The 12,277-nt window shown below is 35.2% G+C and overlaps 3 protein-coding genes across 4 annotated transcripts in view; 2 read left to right on the top strand and 1 right to left on the bottom strand.

The window, feature by feature from the left end:
• Positions 1–1,658: 1,658 nt before the first annotated feature.
• Positions 1,659–3,992, top strand: tceanc (transcription elongation factor A N-terminal and central domain containing). The gene has a single exon (XM_084395951.1). The coding sequence runs from the start codon at positions 2,080–2,082 to the stop codon at positions 3,262–3,264; it is 1,185 nt and encodes a 394-aa protein (XP_084252077.1). The 5' UTR covers positions 1,659–2,079; the 3' UTR covers positions 3,265–3,992.
• A 1,292-nt stretch (positions 3,993–5,284) lies between these two features.
• Positions 5,285–9,037, top strand: LOC311282305 (ras-related protein Rab-9A-like). Its single transcript, XM_084395992.1, has 2 exons — positions 5,285–5,700; positions 7,980–9,037. The coding sequence occupies exon 2, from the start codon at positions 8,016–8,018 to the stop codon at positions 8,619–8,621; it is 606 nt and encodes a 201-aa protein (XP_084252118.1). The 5' UTR covers positions 5,285–5,700; positions 7,980–8,015; the 3' UTR covers positions 8,622–9,037.
• Positions 9,038–9,786: 749 nt separating this feature from the next.
• gpm6ba (glycoprotein M6Ba) overlaps positions 9,787–12,277 on the bottom strand; it is an 84,943-nt gene continuing 82,452 nt past the window's right edge. The window contains exon 7 of one of the 2 annotated variants that reach the window (XM_084395959.1): positions 9,787–11,752. In XM_084395959.1, the coding sequence (XP_084252085.1) occupies positions 11,600–11,752 (153 nt within the window). In that variant the 3' untranslated portion in view covers positions 9,787–11,599. The remainder of the gene's footprint in view (positions 11,753–12,277) is intronic. The other variant, XM_084395962.1, reaches the window with a different exon arrangement.

Genomic DNA, 12,277 nt, shown 5'->3' on the forward strand with positions numbered 1-12,277 from the left:
AGAACAGTTATAAGGGTGAATGCATTTGATGCAGCATGCAGTTATAACATACACATATTTACAAAATGCGTAAAGAGAAGAGCATTCCACATCTCTTTTAGACAGAGCCACAAGTTAAAATCTTGTTAGTTAATCTATTTTAATAAACGGGGTGAAAATGACACTGTAAAGAGTAAAGTCCTGTGTAGCTGTTCCATCAGATCTCAGCCAGTCATTGAGCCTATATCTTGATTATACAAGCGTATGGTGGTGAGAATTTTTTGGAACACCCAATTTATGATAAGCTTGGACTAGCAAATTACCGTTTTAGACTAGCTTAAACCAGATAACATATTACATACATATGAGACACAAATACTGGTGTGGTACCATGGATGAGAGTAACTGTCACCGTCCCGCTATCGGGACGCTTGTCGCATTTTTGTATTGCCTTTGTATTTGTATTGTATTCAAATAGGCCTATTTTAGTACTCATCAAAATGAAATATCATTCAAAAGCTTAAACACTCAAATTCATGTGAAAATCGTTATGAAAATGGAAATTGCATTACCATGGAAACTGTAGGCCTACTGTAAAAAATGTTTTAGCAAAACTTGTTCTAATCTTGACAAAACACATTGTTGGAAATGTCTGAGATACACAGCTGTTTTGTGATAGAAGTGATGTTGTGACAGAAATTTATTAATTTGTTACAGGAGAACACATCAAAAAAACATTCAATGGAATGTAGATGACACACTGTGGCTATTTTTGGTATAGCGCCTTTATACAATCTCATAGGAGCTTCCATTGTGATTTCAACTTCAAATTTGGGGCACACCTTGGTTAGACATATGGCTTTGATCTTATAGCAATGTTTTGTATAAAATATAAAATGTTCAGTACAGTAGCCTATATTTGCTTAACAGTAAACATAAAGTTCTATAACTTTTTTACACCTTTATATGTTTCATATTGTTTTCACTTCTGCAATAATCTGCTGAGTGTCTTCTATAAAAAGAGACCAACCAGTAATAAAATGCCAAACCACAGGTTTGTAGTCCAAAGCATTCATGATTTACTTACAGTACAACCATTTAATTTTGGGTCATTGCTATAAAAAAAAAGTGAAGGGGTTAATAAAATGCTCTCAGGCATTATGCAACTCCCGGAAATGATAATAAACTTGCAGTCCAAAAAGCATCAAAGGCCCGACTATCATCTGAGTAATATCTGCATTCATTGATGTGTTATAACAAAATAGACTTATCTATTCCTATACAAAGGCCATTTATCAGAAACATAAATAGCCTAATCCAAGCATATTTGTTTTTAAATGTAATCTTCTTTTAACTTTATAGTGAAGAACGGGAGAGGTCTACAGCAGACATTTTACGTTACCATTTGCTCCTCTAGCAGAAAAATAAAAACATAGCATTTACAGAATTTTCCAAAAGAGGGGGCAAACCAAACAAATAGATTACGGTAGTGAGAAAAGAGAAAGATAAATCCATCAAAAACCCTCAGCTTTGTTTTAGAAACTCCCATTGGCCTACCTTTGTAATTTAATGCCAATGTAGACTACAATACATAATTATAGTGTTATAAATGTAGCTACATTTAAAAATTGAAAATATGCTTTAAAAGTTTTTTTTTTTTTTTTTTTTTTTTTACGACGTTAATAGGCTAAGTAACTGTGGAAAAGTCAACTGAATATGTTTCATGACTGCAGTTTAAATGGCAAAATGTTATATTGAAAAAAGTTGAGCAACTACGCCCTCTACAGGACGGTTTTGCTATGTGTACAATTGTTATTTAATTATTTCGGACATGGCGGAAGGAGTGCGAATTCTCCCTTTTAAAAGGCGTTTACTGCTGAATGTTTAACCAAGAAGATACGTGTTTGGTTGAAGGTGAATGCGTTGTGTTTGTCTACTATTTAGAAATTGATTATTGTATTCATATTTTGCAGCAGTTCATTCTTATAAACGAATGCGTGCATGTAGGCTAAACGCTGTTGAAGCCATTTGTTGTTGTTTTTTTGCACTAGTTTTAAGTAATTTCCCTTGCTTACTTGTTAGTTTAATATATAAGAGACCATGAATACTAAAGAGATAATTAATTATGCTATACAAATAGAAAAGTTGCACAATGATGGCAGCTATGAAGATATTGTATCATTACTGACAGATCTGAGTAACATTTCTGTCACTTTAGAGCAGATTCAGACTACAGAAATTGTGAAGGTTCTTTATAAGCTACTTAATTTCTGTCCAACTGTGAGTGCTAAAACAATAGCAAAGAGCTTGCTCTCAAAATGGAAGAAGTTGTACAAGCTGTCACCTATGCTGAAAAATAATAACAAAGACACACGGGAGAACAAGGAACTAGAGACACATAACCTGCCTAATGTTGAGGAGTGTTTGGAAATTCCCTCTGTTACAAGTGGATCTGAGCACTTAAATGAAAGGGGGAAAGAGAATCAAGCATGTACATGCAACACAGAGCAACATGATTTAACAAAGGATGTAAAACAAGACAAATGTGAAGACAGTAGTGTGTGCTCAGATAAGTTGTCTTCTGAAAAGCCTTGGCCAGCAAATGACGGTGCAGAATCTGTTCAGCTACAACATGAGGAAGAAAGATTCACTCCAGCCATAGCGTCACATAGAGAAGAAGATTTTAGAACCTCAGTTCCTCAAAACACAAATCAGCCCAGCACTTCCTCTGACTCCACAGCACTGAGATGCAAATGTATCTTGCTGATTCTCCAGGCTCTTACCCCAAATCAGCAAAAAGACTCAGATCATATGGACAAACACAAAGCCCTTGCTCAGGACATTGAAGCACATGTTCATGCTCTTTATGGAAGAAACCAGCTTAAGTACAAGTCCTGCATCAGGAGCAAGGTGGCCAACCTAAAGAACCCAAAGAACCCTCATCTACGCCAAGGTCTTATGTCAGGACACCTGACTCCAGAGGCATTTGCCCAGATGTCTGCAGAGGAAATGGCAGGGGCAGAACTTCAACAGCTCAGGGACGGTTATACCACTTTGGGCATCAGTGAGCATCAGTTACCAGAGTTGGTGGAAGGGACACCTACCAGTAAAGTTCGCTGCAGGCGCTGTGGCAGTTTGGACTGCAGGGTGACACAGATCTCACGAGGGATGCTGTTCTTGCCCTCGTGGGTACGGAGTGGCAGTGCAGATAATGATTCAATGACTTATATGACCTGTGCTAATTGTGGAGAGCAGTGGTACCACAGCAACTGGGTTTGCCTTTGAGCAAGTGTATATGTATTGATAACTGTAATAATGATGAATAGCAGTATTGTTCTGCACTATTTGAGCTTTCAGTGGACAGTTAAATCAAGTAAAGATTTTTCAGTCAGATTAACTTTCTTGTGGCTTTCAGTTTGGTGCAATGAATCCTCATATGCATCCGGGTGTGTTTTGATTTGAAAAATAATTTTTGAAAAGATTAAGAGATATTAGCCATTAAAACAAAGTGTGCATGTCCATTTTGACCCTGGATTTAGTTATTTTTTTCTCAAAAATACTTTTGGGTCATCCTGTGTTACCTCAACCAGAGGTCCTTGGCTAAATTTCTTTTGATTTTGATAAAAAAATTAAAATAAAAAAAACCTTAAATGAAGAAGAAAGCCAAAATATTAAATGTCATGTATGCATATTAATTGAGTAATCTGATGTTTTGCAGAGGGGGGGTGTTTTTCCACCTGAAATTTGGAGCCAGATTACAGGGGTGTAAAATTACTTTAGAAAGATGACAGTGTCATTATTTTATTTTTACACAGAGATTGCAGGTCTGTTAGTAAATTCTGTTAACTTTAGCAATCTTTGTTGCATCATTATGGCAACATATTCTTGTTCCTATATGAAACTTTTTTTTTTGGAATCTTAATTTTTATGGCCCTATATGGTTCAATCACAGAGAATTTGGGATGTCAATGCGGTAACATGTAGTTACGATACTGCGTATTTGAACTCTTGGCAGCTTCAGAAGCTATTAAAATGAACAATATCCCTTCTTACAAATATTCCTGAAACAGATTCAAATAGATTGTTATAAATACACTTTTGAGCAAATTAATGTGCCTCAACTTTACCATTTCAGTAGACGGGCACTAAGACGGGTATGTTTTATACAATAGTTTTGACAGAGGGAAACAAGATGCATTTCTAGTTTCAACATTACATATTCTTCTGACATTCCCCTTTAAATGCAATATCAGCTCTGTGCAAAGTGACTCACATTTGGTTTTCGACCATTGAATATAGGTAAAATTCAACAATATACCATAGGCCTTGAAAATATAGATAAAAGAAAAGTTTGTTAAAAAAAATATATATAAAAGGATATTAAGAGATATTTGATACTTCTTTGATACTTCTTGAGGCATGCAAACTTAAGGCAAAAAAACACAAGTGTTTTTTCTCATTTTTAACTATCCGTTGGCATACAGTATAATGCAACAAAGATTGCTAAAGTCAACAGATTTTACTAATAAAGTCATTTTTACAACCCTGCAATTTGGCTCTAAATTTTCAAATGTTAGCAAAATCAAAAATTTGAGCTGGGTAAGTTTCTGAAATTTGGTTAATTTGACACAGAATGGAGAAGCACAACGAATGCAGTATGAATTAAATGTGTTCTTGTGTCTAAGCTCAGCAAACATGTGACAGAAAGTGTGCTGCATGCAGAGAGCATGTGACCTGTTAATCTGCCCAAGATAAGGTCCAAAAGCTAAAGGCTGAATGTTTCAGTCAAAAAAAGAAGAAAAAAGCAGTCAGATATCTCACTTAAAACCATTGTTAATCTAAGTTTTGTTTTTTGGTTTAAATCATGTACAAATTTGTAATTAAATAGACACGTCTTGAATGTGGAAAGATTCACATGGAAATTATATATATTTTATTGCCTATTGTAGGCTATATGTTGCAAGCCCTTTTTTTTCTTTCTTTTTTTTACAGCTATTTATCAACAGGAATTGACTCTTGATATGTTTTAAGAACTAGCTAATTACAGATAACCTCATCTTAAACTTTCTATTTGGTTTTGTGATTCAAACAAGTTAGACATTTAACTTAGGGTAAATGCTATCAGGGTAGCGGTAGCCTATGTGTAAAGCTGTTCATCACAACATTCCATGATGTGGCAAACATTGATTGTAATCTTAAAGATTGCATTATGTCCTCTTGCACAAGTTCTAACAAGCTCAAAAGCTCCAAGCTTGATGATGTAATGACATGTTGATTTAATATTGCTCTGCGTTTGTGATCAAGTGATATCAGAGAATGTGTGCTGTAGAACTAGCAGGGATATATTTGGTTAGTGACTCGGTGATAATGCTGTCGTCAATCAAAGACAGTTAATAATTAATGTCCTATGCCAACCAAATATTAGAGGGAAAAGGCACTTCAAAGAGAATATTTAGTTTTCACTTAAGGATTTTTATTGTATCAGGCTGTCCTCAGTTAATAAACCAATTCAATTCATTTCCGTGTTGTTTTATTAATTGATTTCATGTTAAATGCCTTATAAATGAGCACTCGGTCGGTCATATGAGCTTCAGCAGCTTGTTTGGCCAGCCTAGGGGCGCCATGTCTTGAGAAGCTCCATACAGTGGAGGATGCTGCTTCTACTTTAAGGAATGGCGCTGCTAACACAGCACTTCGACACTCATTGCTGAATTCTCAACGGTATGTATCTGTCTGTTCCTCGCGCAACACATGTTTTAAATGTACGAAATACCAAGTGTAGAATTTGACAGGACCTTTAAAGCAATGATGGCGTTGTTAAGAGCGTCCCAATCTGCCGGGTTGATCATGCGATTGAATGGAATGCCACCACTTAAATTTCTCTTACAATAAATAAGCGACGTCTTGCCACAATATTACGTTTCCTTTGATCATTTGCTTTATGACGAGAAAACAGCTTGTCGCTTGTAACAGTCCCTCATTTTGCCATTGATTAACTTCGATATCGAGTAAAAATGGGTGGACTTCTTGAACCTACGTCGTATTCTAAGAGGTTTTCTGTTGTAAATGCATTGAGCAGCGCTGTCGTTTTTTTTAAATGATTGCTATGAAAACACGTCACGAATAGCCCATGATTGCCTTTCGTTTAGCTTTACAGTGTAAAAGATTTATTTACTACAGTTCTTCAAAATGTTCAGACTTGTTCGTTTTCAGACTCATGTGATTCTGTTATCAAAAGTATACGGTTATAGGAATGTAACCTTGCATTATGAGTTAGATTTTTGTTTCTTCTTTATTTTTCATATAGCCTACTAGGCTAAGTTATGAAGTGAGGATGATCCGTGAAGATATGTCTCACATGATCGGCGCTTCCGGGGCTCAGATGAATGCACTCCTGTCACAGGACAGTAGGCTAGCCTAGTAGCCTACGAAAATAACTATTTTTTGACGAACAATGTCTAGGGCTAAAGGGTTCGTCAGAACTTCAAATTAAAGATACCATTAATTTATGACTCGAGCTTTGCTGATTTTAAGTCACACTGGCATTCAAATGTATTTCTATCAGGCTTGTGCACAATTCAGAATTGAATTGAGAATGACTCCTTAATTCCAATTCAATTCTTGAATTTGAATTGATGTCAAAAACAGGATCTAGAATTACAATTCGAATTTGAATTAAAGGAAGCAGAATTGCAATTCAACAAAAATTCAAAGAAATTCATATACATATTTTAAGTGAAGTGTTTAACAATGAAGCTTTACAGTATATGTCAGATATGATTGCATTATAAATTATATTAGTTTGTACAGATTACTTTAAAAGGATATGTTTTCCCCTAGCAATGAATGTTAAAAGCACTAGTCACAGAACAAATAATTAAGTTTGATTTATTGTAATTGTAATTTTGTGGAACATGATGGAACATGACTCCATTTCCCAGAATGCTTTACTTTAACCAAATATTTAAAATGGTTGCTAAATAATTTGAGGTGGACATTTGTTTGAAAGCACAATTTGATGGGCAACACTGGACTTTTTAAGTTTCAGAAGTCCCTTACAACTTCACTCTTTAGTGTTTCAGGAAAGATATTCAGACCAGAACGGTGCAGACTCAATGAAAAAACATTTGAGGAGCTATTGAGAATGAGATGCAACAGTGTTGCTCAGTAATTTTTTTGCATTTGGAATAAATGATAACTGCATTTACAACAACTTTGTGTTTGTGTGATTACTTTGAAATGAAATGAAAATTACATTGGAACAAAACTAATTAAACAACATTGAGGGGGTAATTTATTTCAAGAATTTGATCAATATCTATTTTAGAACAAAATGTATGCAGGGTTGAGGAGTAAATAGTTACGTGAAATGAAATTTCTGTTATTAAATTACAAAATTAATGTAATTGTATTTAGTTGTATTACTGACGTAAAATGTTTAATTCAATTAGTTACTAATCAACTTAAAACGAAATTGCTTTGCATTGATAAAGTTGTCCAAATAAAGTAATCCAAACCACATCTATAATGGGTAACTAATAACAGTAAGCAATAACATTTCCAAAGTAACCTTCCTAACACTGAATGCATGCAAGACTCAATACATTCTTTCTGTTGTGTGACTGTGTGGAATTGCTTTGAATTGCCATGAATTTAATTCCACTTCCTGTCATTCCAATTCCAATTCAATTCAATGTCCTGTGGGGCGGAGTAAATTCAATTCAAATTCCAATTCATGAATTGAATGGAGGCCAATTCTGAAATTCTGAATTTTGCACAAGCCTGATTTCTATTTAGGCCAGAAGTCTGCTCTGAAAATGAGGCAGAACCAGCTCTTCACATACACCTCTCAAAAAAAAAAAAAAAAAAAAAAACCTTAACAAAAACTGATCTATTCAGACTGTCAACTTAAATATGTTACATTTTCTTATAAATTCAAAGTGAGAAGTTGTGCTGCTTTTTTTTTTTTTAAAGCTTGCTAATTCTGATTTTCATTTTAGGTCTGTAGGTGAGGTAACCTATGAAAGTTCTTGATAATGACCACCAAATCATCTTTGATGAAGGTGATTCTGCTGGGGGATGGTGGCGTGGGAAAGTCATCCCTCATGAACCGCTATGTCTCCAACAAGTTTGATTCACACTTATTCCACACAATCGGTGTGGAGTTTCTTAACAAAGAGCTGGAAGTGGACGGTCACATGGTTACCCTACAGATCTGGGACACAGCAGGCCAGGAGAGGTTCCGTAGTCTCCGAACGCCCTTTTACCGTGGCTCTGACTGCTGTCTGCTTACATTTAGCGTGGACGATAATCAAAGTTTCCTGAACCTCAACAACTGGACGAAAGAGTTTGCATTCTATGCAGATGTCAGGAACCCAGAGAAATTTCCTTTTGTTGTTCTAGGAAATAAAGTAGATGTGACGGAGCGTCAGGTGTCAATGGAAGAAGCTCAAAGGTGGTGTCAAGAGAATGGTGGATATCCATACTTTGAAACAAGCGCAAAAGATGCCACTAATGTCTCAGCTGCTTTTGAGGAAGCAGTTAGGCGTGTGCTTGCATCTGAAGATCGTGCAGAACATCTGCTGCCCACAGACATCATCGACATACGCAGAAAGCCGCATTCTAACGGCTCGTGTTGTTGATGCTTTTTAATGAAATGGACACAACTGAAGTACTCCTTGTTATGTGCTAGCAAATAAATGTATACTCTTCAACTCTAAACAGCAGATGCCAGAAATAACTTATTGTGTGCAATATGCTTACTTTGGTACAGCAGAGCTGTATAATCTTAAACACTTGTCCAGCTCTGAACAATGAACATAAATGAAAAGGCTTTTAGAATTATATGCCTTGTTTAGTTTAAAATAATCTCTTTGGTTCACATTCCTTTTGTCATCCCTTCAAAGCACTGAATTACCTTCCCTTTGTGATTTTTTTTTTTTTTTAGGTGGTCTAAATTATCAATGTTGGTAAACCAAACCGGCATCAGTGAGATTCTCCAGGCAACGAATTATAATGCAGTTAACAGTTGAGAAATAAACATCAGCTATTACACTCATGAACACTAGAATGTGTTTTTATCTCATTTTCCATGTGCACGATGTAATGTACTTTGTGTTACTTTAAGTGCCTTTAGCACAGGTTTGTTTGTTTGTCTTATTTAACAATCGTGCATAAAAAGACGTTTTGGAATGTCTTCAGAGTCATGAAGTGTGATTTTGTATAATAAACAGAGCAATTCCAATAGGGTCCTCACACCATCAGTGCTCGGGCCCTAATTAATTATCATTTTAGTTTGAATGGGCTAACAATTTATTTTTTGAATATGCCTGAATGTGAAAACTTATACCATTCCAAGACATTTAGGTGTGAATTTCCTTTTACATGACAGGATCAGACATCTGTGCATAATTTCTGTCACAAAATGATTCTCATAATGATCCTGCATGCTCATCCGAATTTGCTATTTTTTTTTTTCATATTTCACTGAACTATTACTAAATTAAAAGTATTTGATTATAGATTATCGTTTTTATTGTGTTTTACCATGTTTTTTTTTTTTTATCTATGAAAAGTTAAGGGTAATGTTGAGATATTTTTAATAATAAAAATAAGGGCACAATGTTCTCATTCCTACACCAGGTGGCGCACATTTTATATGCACAAACTGCAGCAGGACTTAATAGAAATGATGATAGTTACCTTGCAATGCAGTGAAGTAATTAGACAGTATGGCAAATATATGAAGGTGCTCCTCTATCTTCTGCACAGGTTTTTTTTTTTTTTTAAATAACACAAAACAGTTCATACAGATCATAGAAAATGTTTTACTAGAGAAGGTTACAAAAATCACTATACAGGATTCATAAAACATCTGACTTCAAATAAAATGGACTATGAAACATCTAAGACTACAGTTTCCATCAAGATACAGTGAATTGTTTTGGGGGGAGGACACTCAATTGTAGTTCATTAGAACAATGGACTACACATCACTTAAAGTACTGCAAAACAAAATGAAATATCTTTCCTTCATGCAATAATGAGGGAACAATAGAACATCCAGGCACACCTTTTCTTTTTCAAAACCAGGGTAAATAGATTAATGGACATTAATGGATCTATTAATAAATAATGTACATTAATAGATTAATTCTCGAAAGCTCGCATTAACAGAATTTAACATACAGCAAGAAATGGCATATAATTGGTAGTAAAACAATTGTATATGTGGACAATACTAACATGCTTATATTTACAGAGAAGAATTATTTAAGTTAAAAGAGAGATCAATAAAAAGAGAGTCATATTGTAAAAGTAGTAATAGAAAGAGAGATAAACCAGTTAGGAAAAAGATACACTGCAAAAACAAGGCGCCGTTATTTGACTGTAAATTCAAACCATTTTAAAAGTTCCACGTCCACATAGCAATAACTCACACAGAGGAGTCACAACCATTTCATAAATCTCATGGTAAACATTGATCTTGCCATATTAACAAATTCTAGAAGACTGGAAAATACCTAGATTTAGCAATGAAACTGAAGGAATGTATTAAACCTGTATGGCAGATGAGGGCAGTTTCTGTTATACATTAAGAGGAAATCATTTTGTCTATTTTTATTTTTATTTATTTTTTCATAAAACAAATACATATAAATTGTTCTGCCTCACAGATATATATCAGTCAGATACTGTTTTCTGGATATAATTGTGAGGGTTGAGTACTAGATAATACCCAAGACTGACAGGTTTGAGAAAATGTCCTGCAGAGAAATATTTTTACTGGTGTATGTGTGTGTTAATATACCTGCTGTCTATTACAAGATTAGTGCAATTTGTCAAGAACCGGCATTATTCCCCCAACCCTCAAAAAAAAAAAAAGAAAAAAAAAAGTAAGAGTTGGAATAAGAGGTGAATTCAGATATCTAAGACAGAGAGAGCCCAGAGAAAGATTCTAAATAAACAGACATTTTCAATACACAACCTGGCACCCATAAAAAAAAAAAAAAAAAAAAACCCAGCAACAAAATTCATTCACTTTCACACATTTGTATATATTTATATATGTATAAAACACCAAAAAGGAAGTTCCTGTAAAATGTTTGTGAGGAGTTAGTGCAGACAATCTATCATGTAATTAGCGCTTCACCAAGACAATGCATCATAATTTCAAATATAACCCAGTTATAACCATGACTCTACACTTGAACATACACTTTCTACCAATTAAAAAAAATTGTCAATGCAGAATGACAGTACAATACTAGTATACACATACACTTTTATACCAGTGGTCTTTTATACCATGAAGTGGATGAGCAAAACACATCATATAACTATTAACTGTATCATGGATGATTCCACTTATCATTTGTTACAAATGTTAAACAACTTGCCTAAACGTGTTTCATCATGATTATAGCCAACTTATACCGCACTGTTATGATGTATAGTCAGGATAGCGCACCACTTAGCAGTGTTAGTTTGTGCAATGTTCCATCTGAAAGTGGCAGGTCATTGCAGCGGCTGTGTGTTTGTGTATGGGTGTTTTTGGTGTGGTCTAGAGAGCAGGTTAGGTAGAGGTGGGGTAGAACAGAAGCAGAGCAGAGAGAACTGTTTATGAGTACGAGTTTAGACCCTCCTTGGAGCGTGACTGCACATCCTGCAATTCTTGATCATCCCTGGTCTTGATGTCCTGGTAGTCATGAGTCTGCTGACATGCTCCCTTTAGGTAGGCCCAGTTTGCTGCCAGGATCATCAGGTAGTGGATCTGTGAACAGTAGAGATGGGAAAGAAGACAAACAAAATAGACAGAGAGATGGAGAGGGAGCAAGACAGATGAAGAAACAGGTGGAGGGAAGGATTAGTCATGAGTGGGTTAGTGAGCCAAAGCCAGCTATAAGAGTTAAGACAGTATTAATTGGTTGCTCTAAGAACCTATTAAGTAACTTAATCTCAGTGAATTATTATAGCTGCACCACACAGAAATCACTATTAGTTGATCAGAATACACTGAAAAAAATATATTTTAACTGTCACTGTAATGTGTAGTTCTGTGTCTGTTTTGTTTCATTGTGTTTTGGTTCTGTTTTCCCTGGTCTGGTTTGCCTGAGTTCCCTGTGCTTATTAGTTTCCATAGTTCCTAATTTTCCTTTGATTACTCAGTCTATTTAAGCCTTCAGGTCATTCAGTTCTTTGTTCGGTCTCGTTTACGTCTTTATGTGGTTGTTATACTATACTCCTGAAATCTCTTGTTGGATTATTATTAAAGACTGTTTTTGTTGTTTGCTCTGTC

This window comes from Rutilus rutilus, assembly GCF_951802725.1.
Source record: "Rutilus rutilus genome assembly, chromosome: 2".
Lineage (NCBI taxonomy): Eukaryota > Metazoa > Chordata > Actinopteri > Cypriniformes > Leuciscidae > Rutilus > Rutilus rutilus.

Coding starts and splice junctions, on each gene's coding strand:
- tceanc (XM_084395951.1), top strand. CDS start 2,080: ATGAATACTAAAGAGATAATTAATTATGCTATACAAATAGAAAAGTTG.
- LOC311282305 (XM_084395992.1), top strand. CDS start 8,016: ATGACCACCAAATCATCTTTGATGAAGGTGATTCTGCTGGGGGATGGT.